The 26,694-nt window shown below is 30.7% G+C and overlaps 3 protein-coding genes across 5 annotated transcripts in view; 1 reads left to right on the top strand and 2 right to left on the bottom strand.

Moving 5' to 3' along the window:
- Positions 1-1,538: 1,538 nt before the first annotated feature.
- The window catches only part of LOC131853863 (proteasome subunit alpha type-4), a 182,936-nt gene continuing 157,780 nt past the window's right edge, over positions 1,539-26,694 (bottom strand). The window contains exons 2-7 of one of the 2 annotated variants that reach the window (XM_059204934.1): positions 4,566-4,587; positions 4,420-4,462; positions 4,007-4,336; positions 3,423-3,553; positions 2,303-2,426; positions 1,539-1,741 (exon numbers count right to left, since the gene is read on the bottom strand). In XM_059204934.1, the coding sequence (XP_059060917.1) occupies positions 1,599-1,741; positions 2,303-2,426; positions 3,423-3,553; positions 4,007-4,336; positions 4,420-4,462; positions 4,566-4,568 (774 nt within the window). In that variant the 5' untranslated portion in view covers positions 4,569-4,587 and the 3' untranslated portion in view covers positions 1,539-1,598. Of the gene's footprint in view, positions 1,742-2,302; positions 2,427-3,422; positions 3,554-4,006; positions 4,337-4,419; positions 4,463-4,565; positions 4,589-26,694 lie in introns of those variants that run through there. The other variant, XM_059204935.1, reaches the window with a different exon arrangement.
- Positions 6,004-9,364, bottom strand: LOC131853864 (uncharacterized). Its single transcript, XM_059204936.1, has 3 exons — positions 9,068-9,364; positions 8,021-8,213; positions 6,004-6,302 (listed from the first exon to the last, which is right to left on the bottom strand). Exons 1-3 carry the CDS (start codon positions 9,362-9,364, stop codon positions 6,004-6,006), a joined length of 789 nt encoding a protein of 262 aa, XP_059060919.1.
- LOC131853862 (thrombospondin type-1 domain-containing protein 4-like) overlaps positions 16,536-26,694 on the top strand; it is a 67,545-nt gene continuing 57,386 nt past the window's right edge. For both annotated transcript variants that reach the window (XM_059204932.1, XM_059204933.1), the window contains exon 1: positions 16,536-16,766. The gene's annotated coding sequence lies outside the window, so the exon portion shown is untranslated. The remainder of the gene's footprint in view (positions 16,767-26,694) is intronic.

Here is a 26,694-nt window from a genome sequence, read left to right as displayed (position 1 = left end):
GACTTATTTTAATATATTTATAATGGTAATATGAAATCTGAATCTGATTAGCTTTAATATAAGCGGTAGTATAAAATAAAAAATACCGCGTCCAAAAATTGTACCTTTATAGGTATTAATTTCGTATTTCGTTAACATGCTACTAATTTCGAACTGGTGAATAGTTGACGTATACCAATTCACAAAACGAAAATATATCGCGTTTTAATTCGGTACTAGCGACATCTGTTAGAGGGGATGCGAATCTGATAGCAGCAGCACAGTCGGTCAGAGCAGAACACACAAAAGTAAGTGTGGCGAATCTACGGACAGCGTGTATTATTTTTATATAAGTTAATTATTTTATAGACGCCATCAGTTAATATTCTTATAATACAAACAATCTTTAAATAACCAATAATACTGGCCATTTTACCCGCTGAATAGTACGAACAGTCAACCTTGGACATGTATCATGTACATATAAGGAGAAAGCGCTACGCTGTACCACTCTTTGTAACTAGAAGCATAATTAATTTTTAAATATGAACATGGAAAGGCGAGTACTGACTCCTCATACCACTTCAAGTAGCCGTTTATTTGTGACAAATTTATACAGTAAGCGATGATATCTCGTAGTTATAGGTTGTGATATCTACTACTATCCTCAAAGAGCCCTTCGTTCCCACGCCCATAAAACTGACTTTGTGCTGCAAGCAGCCAATGTCAGCGAACAGCGCTTCAATCTCAACCTAGGTCTTCCACGAGTTTTTACATGGGACATCATTATAGCTGACGTCAGCATTCCAATCATAGGTTCCCACTTCCTCGCTCATTACAATCTCTTGCCAGATTGTATCCATAGAAGTCAATTCGATAGAATAACCGGTTTTCGTCATCAAATTCAGTGCAGCGTCAAGACCAATACTGGAGATTATCATGACTCACCCAGTCAAGTCATGGACACTTTTTAGCAAAAATACCGTAATATCCGTAACTTACTCGTACAACTGCTCTTCATTGCGAAGTTAAACACAATACAGTGCATTTCAGTAACAACTACTGACGGACTGCCATTATCTTATCGTCCTCGCCGCCTTGCTGCCAAAAACTACAGATTGCTCGAAAAGAATTTGCCGATATGGTTACTTCTTATAAAATGTAAACACTCTCTAGACATCTAATATTGTGGTGGAGTGATGTTTGCAACTGCAGCACAGCTAGGATAATATTATATGTAAAAATATGTAAACCAAAACTGTGTGGAAAAAAGAAACCAACAAAAAAAGTAGATATTATTTAATTAATAGATTTTCCATAGTTTGTGTGGTCATCTGTAATATATTTTTATTATTTAAATTTGATATACATAGGAAAATTGCTTCATTTTACTATTTTCCTTGTAATTTCTTACTTCTTAATATTGTTACGACTTTTACAAACATTTCAAATTAAATACACAAGAGCTTAATAAAGCCAATGTAATTTTATTTATATATATATTAAAATATACATATACATATATTATTTGTAAATTACATAGCAATAGTAAAACACAATTATAGTTTAAAAGGTTTACTGTTTACAAAAATACTTAATGCAAATAAATGACATAAAAATTAGGATTTGGGTGGTTGCTTCTTAGCGGCTTCTGCTTCAGCCTCACTCTTTTCAAAGGCTGCAATTAGTTTTTCCACTTCAGTGCTGGTGAGGACTCTAATAATAGTCTTATTGTCTTTTCTAGTGAGTGTTGCCATTTCCACTAAAAAGTAATAAATAATATAAAGAACTCATTGTACTATACAAATTATACAACAGGATTATACTAATAATCAAACATTACATTTAATATTGCAAGAGTATTCTAAGGCCACATGGTGGATAAAATATTAATGTTCAGACTATTAGTTCAGTAAATTTACTGACGACATGATCATGATGATCAGTATTAACTAGCTAGCATTTTAAAAAAATACTGAGAAGTGATACCACCAAGTATTCACCAAATTTAAAAAAAATATCAAGGTAAGCAAAAAAATTATGTTTATTTTTAGTATTAAAATTTTATATATACACATATTATATCTATTTGCAGTTCCCTAAACATTTAAAATAAAAAAAAAAGGCTTGAATACCAAAGTTTGTCACCTCCTTTGGCATAGAAAACCAAATGAACTGAAATTGCTGCACTGTAAAACAACAGTTTAATTTAAAACAAAACAATAAAAATCAATGGTGATTCTAACAACACCCCAGCATCAGTGATGTCCAGGTTGTGGTCTGTTCTATTATATTAATCTATTTATTATGATTACTGATATACCTTTCTCTGGAGTTAATTTTGTCATGTCAAGTGTCTTGCTTAGTACTTTGATAGCCAAGGCTTGTGCCTCAGCCAATGTTGTCTCATTCTCTTTATACTCCTGTTTCAGACTTGACACAGCAGCCTGGAAATGAGTGAAATTCAGGGTAATTTATTTATTTATTATAGTATTACTAGCTGTCCCTGCAAACATTGTTTTGCCATATAAATTAATAACACTATAAAAAATAGGGGTTGGTCATAGAAGGGTGAATATTTAGGGTTGTATGTATTTTTTAATGGCACATAATAAAAAAATATAAATAAAAAATTTGCCCAAAAAATAAAAAAATAATGTTAGGGGTGGACAACCCTTATAACTTAGGGGTATGAAAAATAGATTGTAGCGAATCTCAGACCTACTGAATATTCATATAAAATTTCATAAAAATCGGTCAAGCCGCTTCAGAGGAGTATGGTATCTAACATTGTGACATGAGAATTTTATATATAGTATATATATAAAATAATGTTTTGATTTTTCTTTAACTAATCAAATTAGGTTATTTGAAGTTATAACCATGTATATATCACAGCATTGTGTCTTCACTTTTATTATTATACTATCTAATATAATAGTCCATAACAAGGAGAGCTTTATATTAGGTGTCCTTATTATGATATACAATATTTATATAAACAGTACTCAAATATTTTATCGTTTATGTTTCAATGTATAAGCTATATAGTAATATAATATAGTAAAGTTACATCACAATCCATTCAGTTATTTTTGTGTGAAAGAGTAACAAATACTTCATCCATCCATATATACATCCAGCTTTCATATTCTCACAAGCTTTCACATTTATAATATTAATAAGATCAAGATGTAGTGTGTATAAATACTTTGTGTATTAATCTAGAAATATTTTACCCAATTCCTTTGTGTTTGTGAGGATCTTCTAAATGTCAGTAACTACATATAAATAACCACATATGTCATGAAGATGATAAACAAAGACTTTCATACAATCTTCTTTACATTTAGATACATATAATGTTATGTATTTGCATAAAGATTTTTTATAATAGTTTTCAAATTTAACCAGATACCAGATTTATAAAAATTATTACTTACTGCACTATTGTTTCCAATGCAAGTAGCTTTCCAGCCACCATAGTTTCCACTGGGATCCGATTGGTACAGCTGGTAGCCATAATGCTTATCCCATCCCATGTAAAGAATTGAGACTCCAAATGGACGCTTTCCTAGTTGAAGCAAATATAGATTTAATTTTTTTTGGTGTGGATGATGATAGAATGGTGCATCCACCTGCATTAACAGTATACACTGCAGGTCACCAGTGAAGTATGACAGGATGACAATGAAGCCAAGTCAGATAGGCCATAGTGGCAAATCTATCAGGGGATGTCAACCTATTACCCATATCAAACTACCCCCTAGCTTATTCATCTAGTTCTTTCAGTCCATTGAGCATTATAAGTATGAAATAGAGTAATGTTATTTTGTATTCTTACTCTGCCACCACAATATTTCAAAGTACACACAATTTCTTTGTAGAGACAATATTTATACCTTGATTATACTACAATTATGGAGTATTGATATGATATATAGTAATTTAATATTACAACATTATAATTATAAAATAATTACATATGTTTCGAGCGTTTTTATGCTTTAATATATATAAAACTTACCTCCATATTGTGTGTAGGCTTGTTTGACATCACATAGCCAAGACACCAATTGTTCACAAGGAATTGACTCTCCATACTGCAGTAAGTACCGTTGAGCAATCAATCTGAGTTCGTTAGTAAGAACATTAGCATCCGATGTGATACCAGCGACAGAACACACCATATCATCATTCAACTTGTAAATCTTCTCAGAAAAGAATACTTCATCCAGAAGTTTATTCGTATTTCTACGTTCTGCTGCTAGTAATATACCGTCTGTGGCTAGAATGCCTAGCGATGTTCCCGCATGACTTATAGCTTCCATAGCATATTCAACTTGATACAGCCGACCTATATTGATCAGTAAATTAATTATTATGCACTATACTATGTATAATACAAAAAAGGAAAGAAATAATTAGTCAATTGAATACCTTCCGGCGAAAATATTGTGGTACGTGTATCATAACGTCGAGCCTGTTAAATCAAAAAATAATGTTATGAATCCGAATGACCAAGCAAGAAATTGATAACCTACAAGCAAGTAAACAGATTTGTTTGATAGTTTGGATATACTTACCATGATTATGTTAAGAAACAATTGCAAATATTTGTATATAGAAATGTAATACAGAAAAAAAAGTTAAAGTAGCCGGAGAATTCTTGTCGATTCACTCAATTTCAGAATAGCTGAGCAAGCCGTCATAACTGTCAAAATGACAATACAAGTTGAAAGTGACAAGATCATTAGTTCTTCTATATTCTCTTTGGTTGAAAAATAGGATGAAAAATGGAATTCGTTTATGAATACATATATCCCTATAACAGTTTATTTACCACGTATATTTTGTAAGCAATTGTTCGTAAAGATTAAATTTCAAGGGACTGATTTGATTAACCGCATAAGAAAACACGCCTCAATTAAAACAAAACAATTTTTATATGAAATAATGCCACTTTTTCTTGTTTGTTATTACTTCGATTCAATTTTGGTTTAATTGCTATTACGGCAGTGCCAACATTTATATAATAGCTTTGTGGTTGTTTTAGTAAAGTTTACTTTGACTTATTATATATCTACAGTTATTTCCATTTCAATATATCAATTTCCTATGTGCGCAACTAGATGGCGGTAATATCATATTTCATTAATTCCCGTAATTATAAAATGTATGCAAAATAATATTTTTTTAATAAACGGTGGGTATATGCTGACCTTGCGCCAGTGGAGAATAATAAGATGAGCATGATGTCAGGTGAGTTAGCCCAACGTGGTAAATTCCCTAGGAATTTATATGATGGTTACCAGGTAGAACCGTGTGGATGTCAACCTGAGATGTTACATTGCGGGCAATGAGGTCATCAATCAGCATTACTAACAATCCCCATTTCCCTGCATTATAGAGTTGGGCGTATAATGTATTAAAACTAAAATATAAACGATAGTAAAATCAAATTTATTACAAGCACTCGTACATATCCTTAGGTAGTAAAGTAGGTTTAAGTTCATTTATACTATTTTACTTAATATTATTATACTACATAACAATATAAGTATCTTAATTAAATATTACTTTAAATTAACTTATATTTACTTTTTGTCAATGTTTTAAAAATGCTACAAATTAAGGACTAAAGTAATATTTTGCATTTAAATTATATTTAAATATTTTTTAATTGTAACAATAAAAAAATGTTTTGCATTATTTTATACGTGCTATAGGTTACGTACATGATCAGAGCGTGATTTATGTTACTCTGTCATCTATTAATTACCTACCTATTTATCATTTTTTTTTATAAAATGACACCAAGGAGTAATCACATTCATTACAGAACAATTAACAACTTAAAAAATGTATGATGGTACCTAACATATGAAACTTTTATTTGCTCATCAGTTTTGGTAGATTTGTATATAAATCATCGTACAATAATTACGTAAATTTATTTACTAAATAATAAAAAAAATATTAAGCCGTACTGTGACTATCAGTAGAGCCTTCAACATCAACTAGTCACATTACACGTTTCGTTGTGGATACTATATTAACAATCGGCTGTATAAGTATGTATACAAGATTTAAAACTACAAAAACTATTAGTGCTGTTGACAGACGCTCTTGTGATGAACTGAAGACCGGCATATGGAAGCCCATAGCTATTGTGACTAGACCCATGGATATAGCGAACAGGCCGACTGCCATATGCACCATTTTCATAGGACCACTCTTCACCATCAGCCGTACTTTTGAAGAAAATAGTGCCATGATACCCGATAAAAAGCTTAATAATGTAAATCCCAAGGCAATTATACCTGCGAATGAAACATATTTTTAAGATATATATATAGGATAGTTAATTCAAAATACATTAGTTTATGAACTTATTTAAATAAATGTCGTTGTCTTATTTTTTTTACATCAGTAATTATTTTAGGAAATTAGGTGATATTTAGCTTAAGTTCACTTCTTCAGTTAATTATTTTATATTTGTTTAATTTCGCTACCATTAGCATGCGTGAGTTCTCAAATATTCAGTGCGAAAACCTAACCATCGCAAATGGAAGCATTACGATCTTTTCTATTAGTGATCAAATCATGACCGTTATTGGATATACATATGTTTCGCTTTTGAATGAGGCATCATCGGGCATTCAATAGAGCTTGGAAGGCTAGTGTTTTCAAGTATAGTATATTATCTATGGCTAGTGTTGACTGTTCGGCGACTAGAGTACTACTTGAAGTAGTGAACATAGGCTTCCATGCTATATTCAATATTTGTGAGCTCAGACATGTTAATGGTAGCGGATTTTTACAGCGAGTATTTTAGAACTTTCTTTAGACTGTCTTTCATACTCATTACTCCAGTCCTATTGACGTGACATATTAACATACGAACAGATAAACAGACAAACATATAATGTACGTAGAGACAGTAAAGTTATTCAGTTTTATTAGCTCTGGGTTTTATGTATAGAGCAGAAAGTCCTGGGCAAAACAGCAAAACATAGGATGTGTATGGTTAAGCAATAGTGCCTCATTATCCGTGACGTAGACTACATTTGAAACGTTCACTAAAGTTAAAGTAAGTATGGAGGTTAAGGTAACAAACAGTATACAAATTAGAAAATACATAGGCACTTATTGCATTTATATTTTTATGTAAGTACTTATTGACAACAGATTTTGGCGATCAAAATCTTTCACGGTATATCGTGACATCGACTTTAAAGGTGTGTCTAACTACTGTGTCTTCCTTAAGTGTTATGCCCAGGTATATTGATAAAATTAGGTACACTTATCAAATTCAGTTGTCATTTCAAAAAGTGAAAACCCAGTGCACTACTTGAAATAGTTTGGTAATATTGAGATACAAGCAAGTATTTACTATACTATTACTTAATCTTATCTGGTATAGGGAGTTATCTGATGATCACGATTGAGCAAGAGATGCATTCTGTTTTTTTATTATACCGCAAAATTCGTATAATCAATTAATTCAATCCGTCAAATGATTACAAACTCTAATGCTTTATAGTTAAGTGTTTAATAATAATGTAGAGTGTTTGAGCGCAGTTTATACTTGAAAACCATTGGTGTTAATTCCTGGGAAATTCATCAAGATTAACTAACCTGACAATACATACTCATCCTATAAACGACCTCGGTGGTCTAGCGGTCTAGCACACCGCTTTACGACCGATGGTCGCGGGTTCAATTCCTCGCACGGCACAAACATTTGTAGTCATGAGTATGATTGTTTGTATCGGTCTGGGTGTTTTCTATGTATAATATGTATGTATTTACAAAAAAAAATCTATGTACATGTATCAGTTGTCTAGTACCCATAACACTGGCTTTAGCTAGCGTAACTTGGGTCTAGATGGCGCTGTGTGAATTGTCCTGAGATTATTATTATTATAATATTCTATTGATGCCCAGCCAGCGTATATTATTAGCGCAGTCTAGTCTATTCTATTATCGTCCTTAAGAAAATAATTCGTGAAGATATATTTACAAAAATAATCCTTACCGCAAATCCCGTGAGGAGTAATGACGCTTATATTAACATCAGCTAAACCTAGAAAAGTGCCAGCCATTACGAACACCGACCCAATGAGCTGCAGACATCCGTGTACGATGCGTTTAGAGTCATCGGACAGTTGGAATGACCAAGAGTTATGGCGATGTAACGTCAATATAGCCTCCACAAGGAACAGTTGGTACTGAAATAATATTTATTATATTGTTTTCATCTTTTCTTATGTGACTGGAATGGCAAATGCGGTCACTGCACTGCCAACCTGATTTTATTCGGATTACTTTAATGCTGTTGGCCGTAGCTGGCCTTTACAGATCCAATATATATGACCAGCAACACAGGTGTGACACCTAGAATTTTTATTATACTATGTTCATTAAAAACTGAAATGGTAAAACGCATATACCGAGATATGATGGAAATTGTGTATTTTCATCACTTATCTAGGTATCTACAAGAGTATTGATATCACTCGATATCTATATGACAACATCCAGGTACAAATTATTGTTTATAAAAAATAATTTTTGTTTATAAATATATATTCAAAAAACTGTTATAAACGATCATAAGTATATATTTTATATATCCTAAGTACCTACGTAAGATATCATTGGATCTTATCATGTTATCATGGACCAATGACTGGCCAATAATAAATGAATATTAATCTAAACATAAGTATACTAATAAGCTATTTTGACTATTCGCGTTGGATATTTAGTTTGCAGCATATATTTGTTATATCATAAAAAAAACGATTGAGTGTATACTGAAATACTGGATGATAACGAAGCACAACTAATCAATATATCCATCATGTATCACACCAACTTTACATAATAATATATGATTCGGTTGAAAGATGAGATAAGTCAGTTATACTACAGTACGGAGGTAAGACACTTCATTTAAGTTACATAGTAACGTGATGTCCATGGCGCTGTTTACGTATATAGCCAATAGTTACCAGTTACCATCAGTTACGCCGTCTGTTTTTTTACATTAAAGTTACATACATAAAAAAATAATACATACACCAGTGCCCGCGAAGATTATGTGCAGTTGTAAGTTAGTAATGGATCCGTTAGGTGATGACGTCAGAGCGAAATGCCACAAACAGTATACCACGATTGCCACTTGCATGTGGTGTAATAAATTATAAAGCTGACAGATGGATTTCCAGGCTGAGCTCCAGGAATCGTATGTTTCCCCACTTTCTTCGTCGTACTCTGCTGGCGCCCTGGTTATTTCAGCTTGGTAAGGAACATGCTCTCGTACCTCGAAGACTTCAATCTTCTCCACGGATTGGCGACTGGTGCCAGGTCTATCCATTGCCCCACTGTTCACAGTATACTGCCCACGAATCTTGTCACGTTCAATACAAGGTAGACGATTACATGGAACACAATCCGCTTATGCACTAAATCGTAACTTATGATAGTGATACTCTTGTTTCAGATAACATAAGAGAATTCAATAGGTCGGTTATCGAAAAATTGACATCTTCAAGATAATCATCTTGCGCAACTTTCTGAATTATGCTACGTATTCGAGAGTTTTATATATGATCTTACATATTTGTGGTAAGTTTTGTGTAATAGTAAATGTAATATGTTTATACTCCAGAAGTCCAGATAGACTTTTTTTAACCTATGGCGCTAAAAGAGGGGTGTCATAATTTTGATTTATCTGTGACTCTTTCTCTGTAAATGGACTGATTATGCAGCGGTTTTTTTATTTGAAAACTGAAGTGATTGATATGGTTTTTAGCTACAATTTAATTGATATTATCTTTGATTCAGGGGTTATTTCCTATATTTTGATTTTATTATTATATACATATTACAGAGTACTAAAGAAAGAAGGGTAATAGTTTCACGCTGTTTGTATGTAGGCTTTTTCGAATATTCGGCATAGGTACTCTATTAAACACCATGGTTCCGAATGGTATGTAAAGATTCGTTTTAATTGTGAAGTCTCCCACTCCACAAATACATAGGTCCGTAGGTAAAGCTAATTATATTATATACGCATATTCATAAATTAATAAAATGAATTAGCCAAAAATAGTAGATATGTTACTCAGTAAGTTAGTACTGAGAAATGGCTATTCCCCGCTAGATGGCAATAGCTTCAAATACACACTATAAAATATAAAGATTGTATTGATTTCTCAATAGATGTCTCTACATGTATTTCATTACCACGACATTTAATAAAAATTGTGTTATTGTGACTTAGTCTGCCTGAAATTTAACATTATTTTTTTATTAAAATGTTATTACATACCATAAATAAAAGTAGCTTAAGTTGCTTTTTATGACACTAGCTACCTGCGAGTGCAAGTACCGTCAAAATCAGTCCAGCCGTTTCAGAGATTACCAGGGATGTTAGGGAGCTCCGTAACCGTAACCGAATCCGAAATAAAAGTTTCGGATAATATCGGATAGGGGTGGAGCCTAATAAAGACACGAAATTAATAAAATTAACCGAAATTATCCCAAACTAACGGATAATCCGATATAATTTCATATCCGCATCCGTATCCGTATCCGGTATAATAATCATTCCTGTATCCGAAATTTCATATCCATAATATCCCTGGTACAAACAGAAAGATAGTCTACAGATAAGATTATGATTAGATTTATTTACATAGACAGGCAAAAGTTTATTAAATTATTTTTTTTCCTCTAAGTTCCGTATTCTAATATGTACCTACTTTAAAATTACAATTATTTATATAGATAGATAGCAAATGTTGTCACTAATTTAAGATATTAACAGTATATGTAGTTTGTCGTTGGAAATAATATGTACGATGCACATATGCCTAAATGCAAAGGTCTGTTATATGAATATGATTAAGATGGGAATAATCTTATCATTTTGTAAAAATAATCTAAGTTCAAAATAGCCGAAAATATTTTTATGCAGCTTAAGTGACAAACAACCTGATGACCCATTTGATGTTAAGTGGTAACAATCGTTTGACCGTCGATCCGTTTGCAATATAGCCTCAACATTGCTTAACTGGAGGATAGGGTTTAAAATAGAAACAAAAATGGACGTTAACTTTGACAAAAACTGTTTAAATGATCTCAACATGTTTTTTTAATATGTATACATATATCATATGTATATAAATACTATATTAATGTAAACTCATATAAACCTTCTCAAAAACAACAATATTTTGTATTATGTAGAAATCGAACCCGTAACCATTAGTATGTGCGATAGTGTACTAAACCACCACACTATTCACACCACAATACTTGTTGCATGTTTCTAAATTAGGCAATTTATTATAAAATAAAAAAGGTAACAAATATCCTTTTGAACCGCCGCTTGCTATTAGGGAGGACCTTCGGCCAGCCCTCAATTAATAGGGAAGCTAATGAATTCCTGGACATGCTAGTGCCGGTGGTGGGAGGCGGTGCCCATTTGTCACCGCGGCACGTGATAACGAGGTTCGAAAGCCTTTTGGGTAAGTGAGGCAATGAACTGATTTGTTTCGATTTGTTTCAATTTTATTGGATTGTTCTAAATGCGAGATTAAGGATATACTATGGAATTATTTTTATGAATATTTTCATTACTAGATTTTATTTATATACCGTTATATTATTTATTTTTTATATTATATTCCATAATGATATTGCATTATGTAATAATACTATTATTTATTATGCCTATTATATTCCATCTAAGATGATGGAATATAAATAATAGGCATGGTCAAATATCGATATTGTGGTAAACTCAATACTTTCCTGTATTGACTATCTATCTAAACTATATAATACTTAATTAACTATATATCTAAACCAATATACAATTTTTGAATGTAAAAGTAATAGAAAAATATTGGATTTTGTTTTATTACCTTAAATATATCTTTAATTATAAAAGGCTCTATCCTATATGAAAATATCAGTATTAACACCTTTGTCTACTTAAAATTCTCTACTAAATCGCTGTAACAGGCCGGTACATAGACAATCTATGATGGGAAGAAAGTAAATCCTGCGGTCATTACCGTTTGAGGGATGGGCATGTTACATTACACTTCCCGACTTGCGACGATTATAAATCGATCGACGATGTCTGCGCAATATCGATTATGGCCGATTATTGATTCTGATTTATTGTACAGGGAACACGTCGACGCGTGATTTCATTTTTTATTGTAATAAGCCCAGTTGATGTTAGTCTAACGGCGTAAATGTAAAAAAAAATATAATAGTTTCTACATAATAGGTATATAGTAACTAATATAGTTTAGACGAGGCAAAACGAAACATTTCATGTATTATCGCTGCGACGCAGCTTAGATTACAGATGCTTTAGAATTTCTGGATAACTCAACTACAATAAGCTGAATATATTAGACATAGACACTTTGTAATTCATATTTCTTCTAGACTAAGGCGGTCATTAAAACTAGATTCAAAATAAGAATACCTACTAGCTAAAAAAATTATGTACTGATGGTAAGTGGTAACCGAAAAAGAAAAAGATTTTAGAAACCGAGAGAGAAAGAGTTTTCGATTTCTGAAATCTGTTTCTTCATCAATACAACCATATGGCTATGAAGAAATTATTCAATATAGTGTAATCGTAAGATGTAGGAACGTTATTTTTAGTTTCCCGAATATTCCAGATTACATGGTGGTAACTGGGATTGAAATGTATATCAAGGAATCTTGACAGCACGATTTGTAATAAGAAATTAATGTCCTTTTCTAGAAGAGCATGAAACAAAAATGAGGTATTGAGGTTTGTGAATAATGCGTTTGCAATTTGACAGAAGTTCAAACTGATAGAAAACCATTTCTGCATATTCTTCAACGAAACTTCAGCAATTTCTCGTCACTTTTTTTGTCTGATGCAATAAAAGCATTTAAAATATAATGCCACAAAGATTTGGTTCATATTTTTTTTCTTGTAGTATGTAAAATAGAGATGGGTAGATATAAATAAATTTTACAAGTAAATCATAGCACGGCTGACGTCATCGGCATGACTCTTAATTATTATAAATCGATATTGGTCGATAGATGCGGCACCGGCTGCATTCGATTATTATCATTAGATTTATGTCAGTAACTGCCGGAGTATGCGAGTACTGCCGCACGGTCGGGAACTACAAGTATGTAGAGTTAGCTTGGCTTGTGGTTTTGTTAAAATGACGCTTACACTACTAATAACATAGAGAAATGCATTGTATTTCTTATATCTCGTATCATGTATATTCATGTATATAGTATAGTATATATTTGTCAATTAGATTGCTTAATGACTGGTTCAGAATTTTTTCTAGCACTTTTAAATTGCTCCAAAAGATATAATAGTGCAATTCGTGTAATATTCGACGCAAATTAAATCTTACGCCATTTGATCTGTATAATTCGAGAATCCCCAGTTAAGGACATTATTTTTATAATATATAGATATTTATAACTTTTCTTCACAAAAACGTAAATCATCTTATAAAACTATTTTAGATATTATATCATTTTCTTGCACCTAAAAGAAAATGACAAAGTACTCCAATTGTTAAAACACATTTGGAGGAGATTTACATTGTTATGAAAAAGACGGTTGGACAAGAACATACTCTATACATAGAATTAAGGTCGATATTAAAACGTATGCTGAAAAGGTCGATAATAAGAGGCATGACACCTTCGTCTTCTAAAATAGCATCGCACGAGTACCATCATTGGTGTCACATGATAATGTGACATATAGATAGTGCTGTTCATGTATATAGGCGAGGGGTGTCACTTACCATCAGGTGGGCCGTCTGCGTGTTTGCTATTCCATTTGCATACTATAATTTATACTAGGGATATCATAATAGACTCTAAGTCGTATACGTTCATCGATCATACCTCTCATTTTTACCGACGACCCATGTTTTTTTCCCTGGAACCCGATATCGATATAATAATTGCGGTGCCGGTACATACTAGAAACAAGCAACTGACAATTTATTGCAAACTAAAGAGCGGGCCGAGGCATCCTCGTTCAGTTCAAATCATAATCATAAAGCAGTGCAGCGACTTCGCCATTAATACTGCGTTTGCGACCAGTAGTTAATATCTTAATAAGAAAGCAATAGAGATTACAGACCGTGGCAGCACGGGGTGGCCTGCAGTTAGGGCTGTCAGAGCGCGCAATTAAGCTATAATTAAACGATTGGAAAAAAGATTCCTATTATGAATTGCTTTTATAGATTCTTATGTATATTCTGCAATATGTTTTTAAGAAAGTGTTTGCTAAACAAACAATCTATGAAATGTCTTTTATATAATATGTAGAATTTCTAAAAATAATTAATTAATAAGGTTATTTTTATAAGACGGAAATAAATAAATTAGTAATTCTACTATAATGTATATGTTTCGGTGGAAGGGTGAGATAAAGCAGTGAAATTACTGGAGGTATGACATGTTAATCCTTCAGAATTGCAACGCATAACTGATATCCGTGGTGATGCTCACGTTCATATCACGTGTGAGACAGCTAGCTACAAATTTCACAATTAAAAAATATGACATTGAGTCTTATATATAAACTTACATCATTCTAAGAGACGGAGGATGACAGAGGTAAGGAGGCTTGTTGCAGTATTCGATAATGCTTGACGAAATTTCATTATGTCGTATAGATACTAATGGCAATCGTCAATAGATGGATTCTGACTAACTTATTTGAGACTATACTACAGACGTTATTTCATTATTTTTTATCCTATTTTAAAAGTAAAGGAATACAACGTGGTCACCCTAACTCGAATAATAGCGGTTCCCAATGTGTGGTCTCGTCAGAACGTCGACGGACTGCGGATAGCGGATATCGATAAATCCGACTCGACGTACTTTGTTCGTCATCTCGATTACAATTCTATATCGATTAAGTGGTTCAAAATACTTGGCGGTAGTTTTATGCGATATCTATAAAATATTCACTTATATCTATATCTACTAATATAGAAATACTAGGAATTTGTTAAGATCGAATATCGTTCAACAAATATATTTATTAACATGACTGACAAAATTTTATTTTTTCAATTCGCATTTAACTTAATTTTATAATAATGTCAGAAGCATCAAATAGGTATTTCTCTAAATTTAACACGTTACTCGTAAGATATAAAAGTTAGTAATCTCACTATTTATATCTTAACTCACGACGATTAAAATCATCGGTTGCCTATTCATTGTTGTAAGATGCATTTGCATTAAAAAATTATTTAAATTTGTTTACACGTTAAAAAGTAATTGTTATACATAATTATAAAGTTCATAGTATATTAATATCCAAATAATATTGAGACGAAAGCATTAGTTACGTCACCTTAGTTTAGTTGTAACATTTGTTATCTATGGCTTCGCAATAAACTTATAATGTTATCGATATAATATACATATATTATTTGTAACATAATCTTAATTTTTCAAAATGAAACCCATTTATTCATGTATAATAGTTCGCTCTTTGTTACTATTATTATATATATTTTACTTAATACAGTTCTTTCTCTGTGTGATTTTGCAGTGAGGATGTACTTAACCACTCAATGTCGCAAGAAACGATTGAGAATAAAAAACATACACCAGTGCTAATATTGAAATAAAATACTTATACAGCGTATTATAATAGTTTTACATCCTATTTTCGAAACCTGTCCAAATGGAGACATTAATGAGTTATTATGATTATGGTATACTTTTTACATTAAACCCTTATTTATAACGTGTACGTGATAACTGTAATATTCTCATGATACTATATCATCAGATTTTTATTTCGTAAAATTATATAACAGCACTTTGTAAAGTGTAGCTTGTACTCAAAGTGTTCTATTCCTTTGAAATCCCGTCTTCCAGGACGTCCGTATCAAATGAGTAAGTGGAGAATTCTTGAGATAAAACGAAATAAATATAACAAGAAATTCACCTTCATCTTACACTTTAAATTGGCTGTTGTAAAATATAATAACGAACAACTTTGTATTTATATATCAACTATATATTAGCAATTCGTTCTGAACGCTTTGAATGTTCAAGGTAAGTAAAATGTGATTACATTATTTTGTGTTTACTGCGTATCTCTTTATGAAATCTTAAACAAAATCAGGAATTATAATTAAACCGACAGAAGTATAGTTATTTCATTATATATATTGACTACCCTATACAAAATAATACAATATTGTTCGTCAATTGTAGTAAATAACTTCATTATTAAATTGTAAATAAAACTACTTATAGTATTGTATAGTGGTAGTAATAATAACATACTACTCATCTCGTTTAGACAGATCACATAGTAGTACTACGCACCCAGCTAGACATGTATGTATGTGCACATAAAACAACATCATAACCGGGAACTTTTACTCGTAGATTTTTACTTTCCACTACAGTACCTACAACCGTTGAAGTAAGCCCTTTTAGTCGAAAGTCGCCGCCCGACAGTGCGTCCATGCTCTCACGCATAAAGCTGTGTCTCAAAAAGAAAATTCGTGAAAATTATCCACATATAATTACTGAATTATATTAAAATACATTAATGTAATAGAACAATATATTTTTGACTTGGTAAAATGAGTAAATATACAATTTCTTAAAATATTTTGTTATCAATACAACAATAAAACATTTAATAATCGAAATGACGGTACGTGCGGTATAACGAGAATTTCAGCTGTAAAACGGTAAGTGGTTTATTATATTTACAAAATTAGAAGGATTATATTTTATTTACTGTATTATCTTAGATATTCCATAATTTATAAAGATGATGTATTAAGTTGAGTTAAAAAATACCAACCTAAATTATGTATTCAGTATTTATTTATTTAGTCGAATAATAATAGTTACAATAACACGTTTAGTAATGTTTTGTTTATTTTTTTGTAAAACATTTTTGAACAATTATAGTATATATTTTCGTTTATACATAAATTTATGGAATATAATTTCTTGATCGAATTTTTAATATTTGTCTAGGTTTTACTAATTTATCCTTATTTTACCTAATTTAATTTTTAATCTTAAGATGTATATAAGGTGCAATATCCGATCAATAATGTGTATCTGTTACACAACAAATATCGAGGTGTCGTTTGCATACCATCATTTGCACAAGTGTTATGTATTTACTTGTGTATTGTCTATAAGATCGCGACCGAACCGTATACTCAGGGTTGTCGTTGTTAAGTAACTTAAATATATTATGGGTGATAGTATCTTATTTCTATATATATATGATAGTATCTTATCCTTGGTTGTACATATGTATGTTGCTTTTAAGCGCGAGTATTTTGAATTATGCGAAACGATAGGTTGATCATTAAAAAAATGTAAAGGATCATTTTTGTGGTATTTCATGCAGTACCACAGTTTACATAATTGTATGTTGTTGCGGAATTAAATGTATGTTGCAAAACATCAGTACGTAGCCTTGGCATTATTTATAATTTTTAAAACTATTGAATAATTGTTAAAAATAAAATACACTTTTTTGAGTAGGATTTTATGAAATCGACTACTACATTATATTTTGTGTTGAGATGTATATTTTGAGTTGTTAGGTATAAATTCTGATATATTTTGAAGAGTGGGTGGCAACCCTATGTTCTCAGGTACTGTGTGTTTGCGAACGATGCGCCACGTGCACGATAACAGGTTATTCAGCCTTAGGTAGAGGATTTCGCGATGAGCGAAAGCGATTGAAAATTAACAAAAAGTTAAGCATATTGTCCTTTTGTTTATTACAACTTTAAATTAAAACATTAATGGAAATAATATATCATAATTTAATGAAATTGATAAATAAAAAAAAATGTTAATATAGTAAAAAAATCCATAGATAATCACTTATAGCAACATGATTGAATTAATAAAACTGCTTCTGAGACTAATGAGACAAATGTTATGGAAGAACAATCATATTATATTAAATATCTAATAGATTAAGTATACGTACCTAAGTGTAAAACTTTGTTATACTGTGTGTAAATCCTGAATGTTAACATTCTCTGAATATAGAACTTAAATTTACATTGTAATGCAATATACGACGATACAATCGGAAGTTCTCCAGAGGTTGCCTACCTCTGTCTCTATTTGCATAGCCAGTAACAAAGATTGCTATACAGTTTGTGAACTATTCCTAGACGATTAATACCTGAGATATATTGTACCACCGGGGCTTACTGCAGGATTATACAGTCATGTATTTGTCGAGGGCATTTTACGCTGTAAGGATATTAAATCTTGATTTGAACATTATTTTATTCATATATTAGCTCACTATGTTTTTTAACATACTACTATTGATAAATACATATATTATTATGTAGATTCCAAATTTAAAAAGGTAACTCGGTAAGTCGGTTTTTAATTGTATACAAAAAAATAAATAAAAAGGATCATTTACGTAAAAAAATAAAGATTATGAAATATGTTTATGCATTAGTTAAATTATGAAGTACCTATATTTAAACATTTAATGTCTTTTCATTGTCTAGAAAATGAACAGACCCGTTAAAGCTCTCGAGATTTAGGTAATATACTTAATTTTAGACCTATCGAATGCAATATGTAATATTTTAAATATAATGTATTTAACATTAGTTATGAATGGCTATTCACTGTGTTGATACATTATACTATATACCTACATATATTGATACATTATAGCTTATTAATTGTTTAAAAAAAAAACCCAAATTAATTAGTATTGCCATAATAATTATTAATTATACTGTGTTGTATTTTGTATTCAATACATACAAAAAATTTGGTCATTTAATATCTAAGATTAAGTCGAATAATTATCAGAAAATCTGATATCGCAAGCACTATGGTAATACCTTTCTATACAGTGCACGTCTGTATCAGGTTAAGATTAACAGGCGGATACGATGTGTGACTATGACTAAATTAATTAATATTATACAACCGTCCGCGTCGCTCCGACACGCTGTTTACATTTTATATCTAACAATTTCATCGTTCAGTAAACATTTATAGTTTCAGTGCATTTTTTGCGTGTTTTAGTGTGTATCACGTCGCCTTAAATAGAGTCATTAAAACAGTTTTTTAGGTGATCCGCTCATTAGAAGAAGCTTTTAGCAGTTGGTATTTTTGTTATTAACCGATTTTCAAAAGGAAGTATTTTATAATTCTATTATATTTTCTTCTTGGTAGGTACATGTTTCGTCATATATTATTAACAAACTGAACCGTTTTTTATAAATTTTCTTAATCGAAAGTGATTTGTAATTGTGTTTTTTTAATGTTAGTATTAATATTTGGGGGTTAATTATTACTAAGGTATTATCCTTGTAGGTGTAGAGGTACAGAATTAAAATTAAAAATAGTTTAAATTCACAAACTATTTACAAATTATTTATAACTAGCTTTGTTTAAAACCTATTTTGTACATAAATATTTAAAAACATTATAAAAAACAATTGAAATATATTCACATAAGTCAACAGACAACAGTCTTTGATTTCATACATAATAATGTATAATATATAAAAGAACCGGCAAATACTGGTCCTTCGAGCCGGATGGACCACTAAATGTTTTAAACAAATTGCAGTTTGTCATTTAATGACGTTCAATATGGTTGCCTAAGGAACGTTCGACATGTTCTTTACTATTTTTTAAGTTGAGAATACTCAATGAATGGGTAATATCCCTAAATTCAATACTACTCTATTTTTATGTACTATGATTGATAAGGTAAAAAATATATTTTCTGTAATTTGTCAGATTAAAAATACATATTTATTCACTGATTCGTCTACAGTATTATATTGGATTAATTCAAACTCAAAGCACAAAGAAGTTTATATTAGGAATATAATTGCAAAAATACGTAATTTATCTAATATTTCACAATGGGCTTATTGTAACAATAAAGATAATCCTGCCGATCTGCTTACAAAGGGTATATCAGTACAGGAGCTGCAATGTTCTAACATTTGGTGGTCAGGTCCTATATGGTTAACAAATCAGGATATCAATTCGTGGGCAATTAAAAAACACCAATTTCATTTTATTTTTTTTATTACAGAAGTTGAGACTGTTCATTGTCCAACTTCACATGTTCTTGCTATAGAAATTCCTTACTTTTCGTATTACTATTTTAATTCTTTGTTTAAAACATTTTCGAGTTTCAATAGATTGCAAAGAGTAATTGCGTATTGTAAGCGTTTTACATATAACTTATGTAATAGAATTAAAATTACAGATTATCTATCTGTATCTAAATAACAAGAAAGGTCAGGATTTAATTTTTAGGGCTATACAGGCTGAGTGCTATAGATTATTTTTTTGATAGGTAACTCTTTATGGATTTACCTGATACTAATGTGATGCATATTCAATCGAACTCATTATTATTATATCAAAGAATTTCTGTCCTAAGGCAATAGTTTTAGCGTTAATGTAAATTATAGATTTCAACAGAGTTACAAGGTCCTAAATGAATGCAATTTTGAAGAAATATACAGACAGAATTATAATACTCCTCCATGTGTTTGGTAGGTGGGTAGAGTCATTAAGACAGAATTCAATAAGGCATCTTCATAGACCTATAAAAAATGCTTGTTAATTTCATTATTTCCTGTACATTTTATTCATAAATTAGTTAATATTCATATTCACATCTTCTAAGGTGGAGTATGTTCAAAACCTATTTTGTACATAAATATTTAAAAACATTAGAAAAAACAATTGAAATATATTCACATAAGTCAACAGACAACAGTCTTTGATTTCATACATAATAATGTATAATATATAAAAGAACCGGCAAATACAAACAAGCTTGACGTACGACTTCGGTTGCCTTATTAGAACGCAGGTTTCTTTAATGGAGAGAAAAGTAATAATCTCTTTTATTAAAGTATGTTTCAATTTTCAAGATAATTGGTTATATAATGTGTATAATTGGAATGTTGTCGGTACATATGTAAAAATCTATATTTTAAAACCCAGGCACAGCATTTACATATTATAGAATATCAAATGTATGAATAAATTGAATATAATTTTCTCCCATGTTACTAGTAAATAATTTTTAAAACCGTGCAAAATTTCAGTGGACAGACTAATAAAACGCATTGAGTCTGGAACTTGATATTTTCATGACGTTGTTATGAGGATTAGTAATGGTCACTTTATTGTCGAGCGCGTTGCCTAGTAAGGGACCACACATAAATTAGTCACTGTAATTTCCGTAATTTTTTATTTTTATTCCCCATGTTACAGCTGGTTATAGTATAATAAAGAATAAAAAATGATATTTTAATATGAAAATTGAAATGTGATGTCACAAAATCTAATAACCCGCCTAGGGCGGAAAGGGATTGTAAGTAATTTGGACTAATAACCCCATTGCTAGCAATGTACTAAGTCCGGTTGACTTCCACGCGGTACCCTCTGGAAATCATCGTGGTGAATTGCCATTTGCCAAGATGGGCTAACTGACCCGACTTCATGATTACTTTTAGTCTCTACTAGTACCCCTTCACCGTAAACCGTTAGCGCAGCTGGGTACATCACTCCACTATCATTTAATCATCATTCATTTATTTGTTTGCAGTATACAGTGAGGTGTATTTCTGGGCGGGAAATTTTTTTATCGATAATGAATTCGGAAATTCGGAATTCTTGTTATACCACCTCATGTACTTTGCTGACCCTCCCCCCCTCTTAATTGTTAACGTAATTGATTATGGATGGACCCTAATAACTGATAGTAAATAAAAAAATCTTGCGTACAAGCGTTACTAATATCAAGACAAGGTGATGTGCGTGCCCGCTGCAGGAAGTGAACCCGACACCCGTTCGCTAATGGCGGCCGCGTATTAACTTGTGACGTGGGCCACTTCGCGAGTTCATATTGAATTACCACGCTGGCAAACTTGATTATATGACTAAGGAATGTATAAGTTCCATGAACTTTTGGCATGGAAATAGCACAACTAAGATGCTATTCATGATCTATTATATATCCATATAATCCTATGATATAACCAACTATTATATCATAGGATTATATGGACGAGAAAACATAATGTTTATAATTAGGAATGATACGAAGACAATTTTGTTTTTAAATAATTTTGAAACTAAATTAAAGATTCGATTTTGGAGTTACATATTTTACTATTTGAATTACTTTATATGAAAAAATCTATGTATTTAGCTCTGTTTAAGCTGAAATGAAGTTGATTGATTCAGATTGATTTACTAACTGTTGCTAGTACGTGTCACGAATATCATTGAACATGATGTATCAAGATTTGAGGCGCAATTATTATAAATACATACATGTATTTCAGCTTTATTTGATAGGATTTATAAAATAGTTCATATTGCTTTACCAAAATGAGGCAGAGTTTATTCATAGGGTTAGTTTATGTAACGATTCTAGCTTTTATTTTAGTTATTGTCATAATTATGCAGGAAAAGAATTTGCAGATTGCAGCAGCAAATTCAATAGGAAATTTATGTACAAAATACCTAAGCGAATCGACGAAAAAAATATAGTTCTAAACATATTATAGAATATCATATTAAGATATTTTGTAGAAGTTACTATGCTTAAAAGATATGATATGATTGTATTGTCGTATTGTATTGGAATATTTTTTTATTTATAAAAATCTTTATTGACCAAAAAGCTATAGTACTAAAGGTGGACTTAATGCTGCAATAGAAGCATTCTTAACGATATTAGTAAAAGACAAATTTAGAATATTCTGATGATAATATGAAACATAATATAAAATATACACTATATATATAAATATACACACATATAATTAGATTTAGAATAGAATAGAATAGAAAATCCATTATTCAATAAACTTCTTTTAAGCGCTTTTGAATAGTCATATTTTTTTTTAATCTACCTCTCATTCGGAAAGCTATCTCATCACAAGAAGAACCTTATGTGTTACCCATTTAAATAGACTTATTATTTAAGAGATTCAAGAGATATTCATGGACTTTTTCTATGAACAGGACGCTATTAGACATCTCTTGGTTTAGTTAAAATTGATCTGTGAAGTGGTGTTAATAGAAAGAGACAGTCATTAGCACGAAGATTAAAGGTACGAGAGTCTCGGTAATATTAATATTTAGATTTTAATTCACATAATTCCTACGTAATATCTATTGATAATTTAATATTTAATGTTTTCTGCAAATTTTATTATCCGTCAAGTCCAACATTCACAGTATCCCAACATTTACAGTTATATTATCATTTCGAATGTTTACAATATATCACAAAACATGTCTGCCAAATGTTAAAAGGAAATTATAGTCTATATCATTATTACTATCATCTGATTAATGTTCGACAAGCTGTAAAATTAAAATTATTTACATGTAAGATACGATAGTTGAGTGATTCCGGTCTCAGGAGAACGGACATAAACTCGACATTCCATCTACTGATAATTTAATTAACAACGATAATACATACATATAGCACGAGTTAAATGATATAACTCGATAAAATTGTCTATTTTTAAATTGAAATCGAATGTGTCGGGGATTACTAAAATTTTTTAAGTTTTGTAAACTGAATTAACATTCTTCGATAAGTAGTAAAAGAAATATAATGTTTTAATGACAGTGAATGAGAGTAAAGTATGGGAGTAGTGTTGTTGAATGCAATTAATGCATACCAAATGAGTAAAGGATTGTTCTTTGACTAACAACTTTCTACCATCTGTGTAAATTTACCAATATTTTTACAGATGCATAGAATAATTAAAGGTATAGTTTATTACTAGGTGTATGGAAAAGATATAGATAGAGTTAGATAGAATAATCTATATTAAAATATAATAATTGCTCTTGAATATGAAGCCGCAAAATTTTTATGCAGAGGGTACGAAACTGTTTAGATCAACGGAAGGTGTCACTACCTTTCGTTGATCTAAACGGTCAAAACAAATCAAGATTAATTTAGAGATGGTGGTAAGCACGCTCCTAAGTTCACAAGTTCCTCACACGTTGAATTCAACATATACAACGTTGAATACAATATATTTAGTCAAATATATTATGTTATCTGTGGTAAAATTAAAACGTTACTCTATATTTGACAATACCTCTAACTACCTTACTGGGCTAATAATTGAAAAAGTTTATTTATTTACTTATTATTGTAATAGTTCTTTTTTAAATAACCTTACGCATTATTAAAATTGATTAAAATCAATTTGTTTAAGAACAAAATCAAAAGTATAAATATAATTTGGAACTTGATGGTATAAAAAAAACTTATCTGTAACCGCTATTAAAGAATGTTACGATCGGCCCACATATAATTCTTTGTCGGTTAGAACGAAACAAACAATAAGTGTCCATAATAAGACGTGCATGGGATAGGAGCCGTGGACTAGGCATTATGCCACTCATAGCGTGATAGCATCACCGCCGCGTAGCACGGAGGCAATATAATAGGCCTATAGGGCTATCAAGTCTTCTTTCTATTGATGCTTTTATTTCATATAACTTACTACTAACAGTAGTAACTTATATGAATGCATCAATAGAAACATCCATCTATCCATCCATACTAACAAATGTCGACGATTATAATATTCATATTTTTATCCATATTAAGTTAGTAAACTAGTAATATTTGTAAACAAAATTTAACGAATTATTATTTTTTTATAAAAATTACTAGTTTACTAATATATGTACCTATGTATCCTATACTCCTGTGTTCCTTATTTTGATGACAATCATCTATATGAATATCATCTTATCCCAAATATAACTAAAGAAAAATCAAGAACCTTATAATTTCTAACAGTCATAAATAATACAATCGTATATTTCTATAAGAATATCTGTAGGTATATTGAAAAAACTGTGACAACCCTATTGTGGACAACATAGAGTGACATTTATATTACTTACGATATTGGGATAAGATTGTGGTTGTGGACATACTGCATCCCGGTATATGTCAATGTGAGTTATATGGACACCAGAATCAATGTGACAAGACCAAAATTAAGATTAAACTATGCTTATGACTATAATGTCATGGATATAGGTTATTGTGATAAGGAATTATCAGGATTTTTAAAGATTTTACATAAATTAAGGGATATTTCGTCAAAGTTACATGGTGTAAATACATAGGCTACGATAACCATTTACATCAGATGGCCCGTATGCTTGATTGCTATCATCGAAAGTGTGCAATAACTAAATATAGTTGAATTATAAACTACTTTTTCTATAATATATGTATTTAAAAAATATATATTATTCTATTAAAAAACAAACAGAGGAAGAGACTATTGCCATTTATGTCAAGAGACACGTTCTATCATAAATTAATTATAAATGTAAGTAAAAATAGTTTTATTGTATTTTTATTACATTGTAAGCTTTTATAGCAATCAAAGAAAAATATCAACCAAAATGTTGTTATTATTGTTGAATAGAGTCGTAAATTACTTTAGATACTTTTGCTGACATTTGAATGTTTTTTACTTGAATAATTTATTTTTTTAGATAATATATTTTCAACTCAAGCGAATCAAAATACGAAAATCTAGAAAGATTCAGCACCATAAAGAAATACCGTAATACCAGATTACTTCCTACTTTATTCTCTATCTTCGAAATGATTTTATAAATAATAATGAATATTTTTTTATAGAAAAAGACAGTCGTATCGGTAACATAAAAAAAGCTACTTATTTATTTGACGATAGATCATTAATAGTGCCAAAAATTTAATAAAATTTGATCACTGTCCTTTTTTAAATTCTTTGTTGTATTTAGAAATATGTAATTTTATACAGGAATGCTTTATGTAATTTATGTAAGCAAATATAAGTTCTTACGTAGAATAAACCTGAATTCGACTGTTCAATGGTGTGTAAATATACTATGTATATATTTTTAATTTGATTGTTCAATGATCCATAATCGGTGTTGAATAAAAGCGACAACCGTTACAACCATTTGCATAATGGAATAATGTCTTTTTTGTTGTTGGCACTCTGTTCAATTTCCATACTAAATAGGTTTTTATACACACTGCCTTTGTTAGTGCAGTCACGAACTGACCCAATCACATCAAAGGGACACCTCAAATAAAGTCAATAATGCAATGTAAATACCTACACTTTGTGACCATGAATTTCGATTGACATTTCATCATTTTAGGTGGTCCAGTTTGTGCTAATCTCTTTTTTAAAGATTTTTCTGAAATGCTTATTAAGACTAGGTATTTGCTTAATATTTACCATTGCATTTTGTTTAGTTCTAAATGGAATTCAGATATCTATTCTTATTTAAGTACTTACTCATATTCTGCGTCTATTTTTGTCTTTTAATTTATTTTTGTGTTTTTTATATAACTTAGGCTTATCATTGTCAGGTGCTAAAACGTGTAACACTGCGATCTGCACAGATCTATTGTGCTCAAAGTTCGTCACTTACACCCGTGAGGAACAAGAATTGAAGGATATTCTTAGGAGCGATGGTTTTTTTCTCCTCAGTATCCTGAGGAGTTATTTTTTTTAAGGGTTTCAACAACATAGGATGTATAGTGGCGTTTCCTGTTCTCTT

The sequence above is a fragment of the Achroia grisella genome, unplaced genomic scaffold, assembly GCF_030625045.1.
Source record: "Achroia grisella isolate CSIRO2021 unplaced genomic scaffold, CSIRO_AGI_Agris_v1 utg906, whole genome shotgun sequence".
NCBI classification, from domain to species: domain Eukaryota; kingdom Metazoa; phylum Arthropoda; class Insecta; order Lepidoptera; family Pyralidae; genus Achroia; species Achroia grisella.
This window is presented reverse-complemented; position numbering and strand designations above follow the sequence as displayed.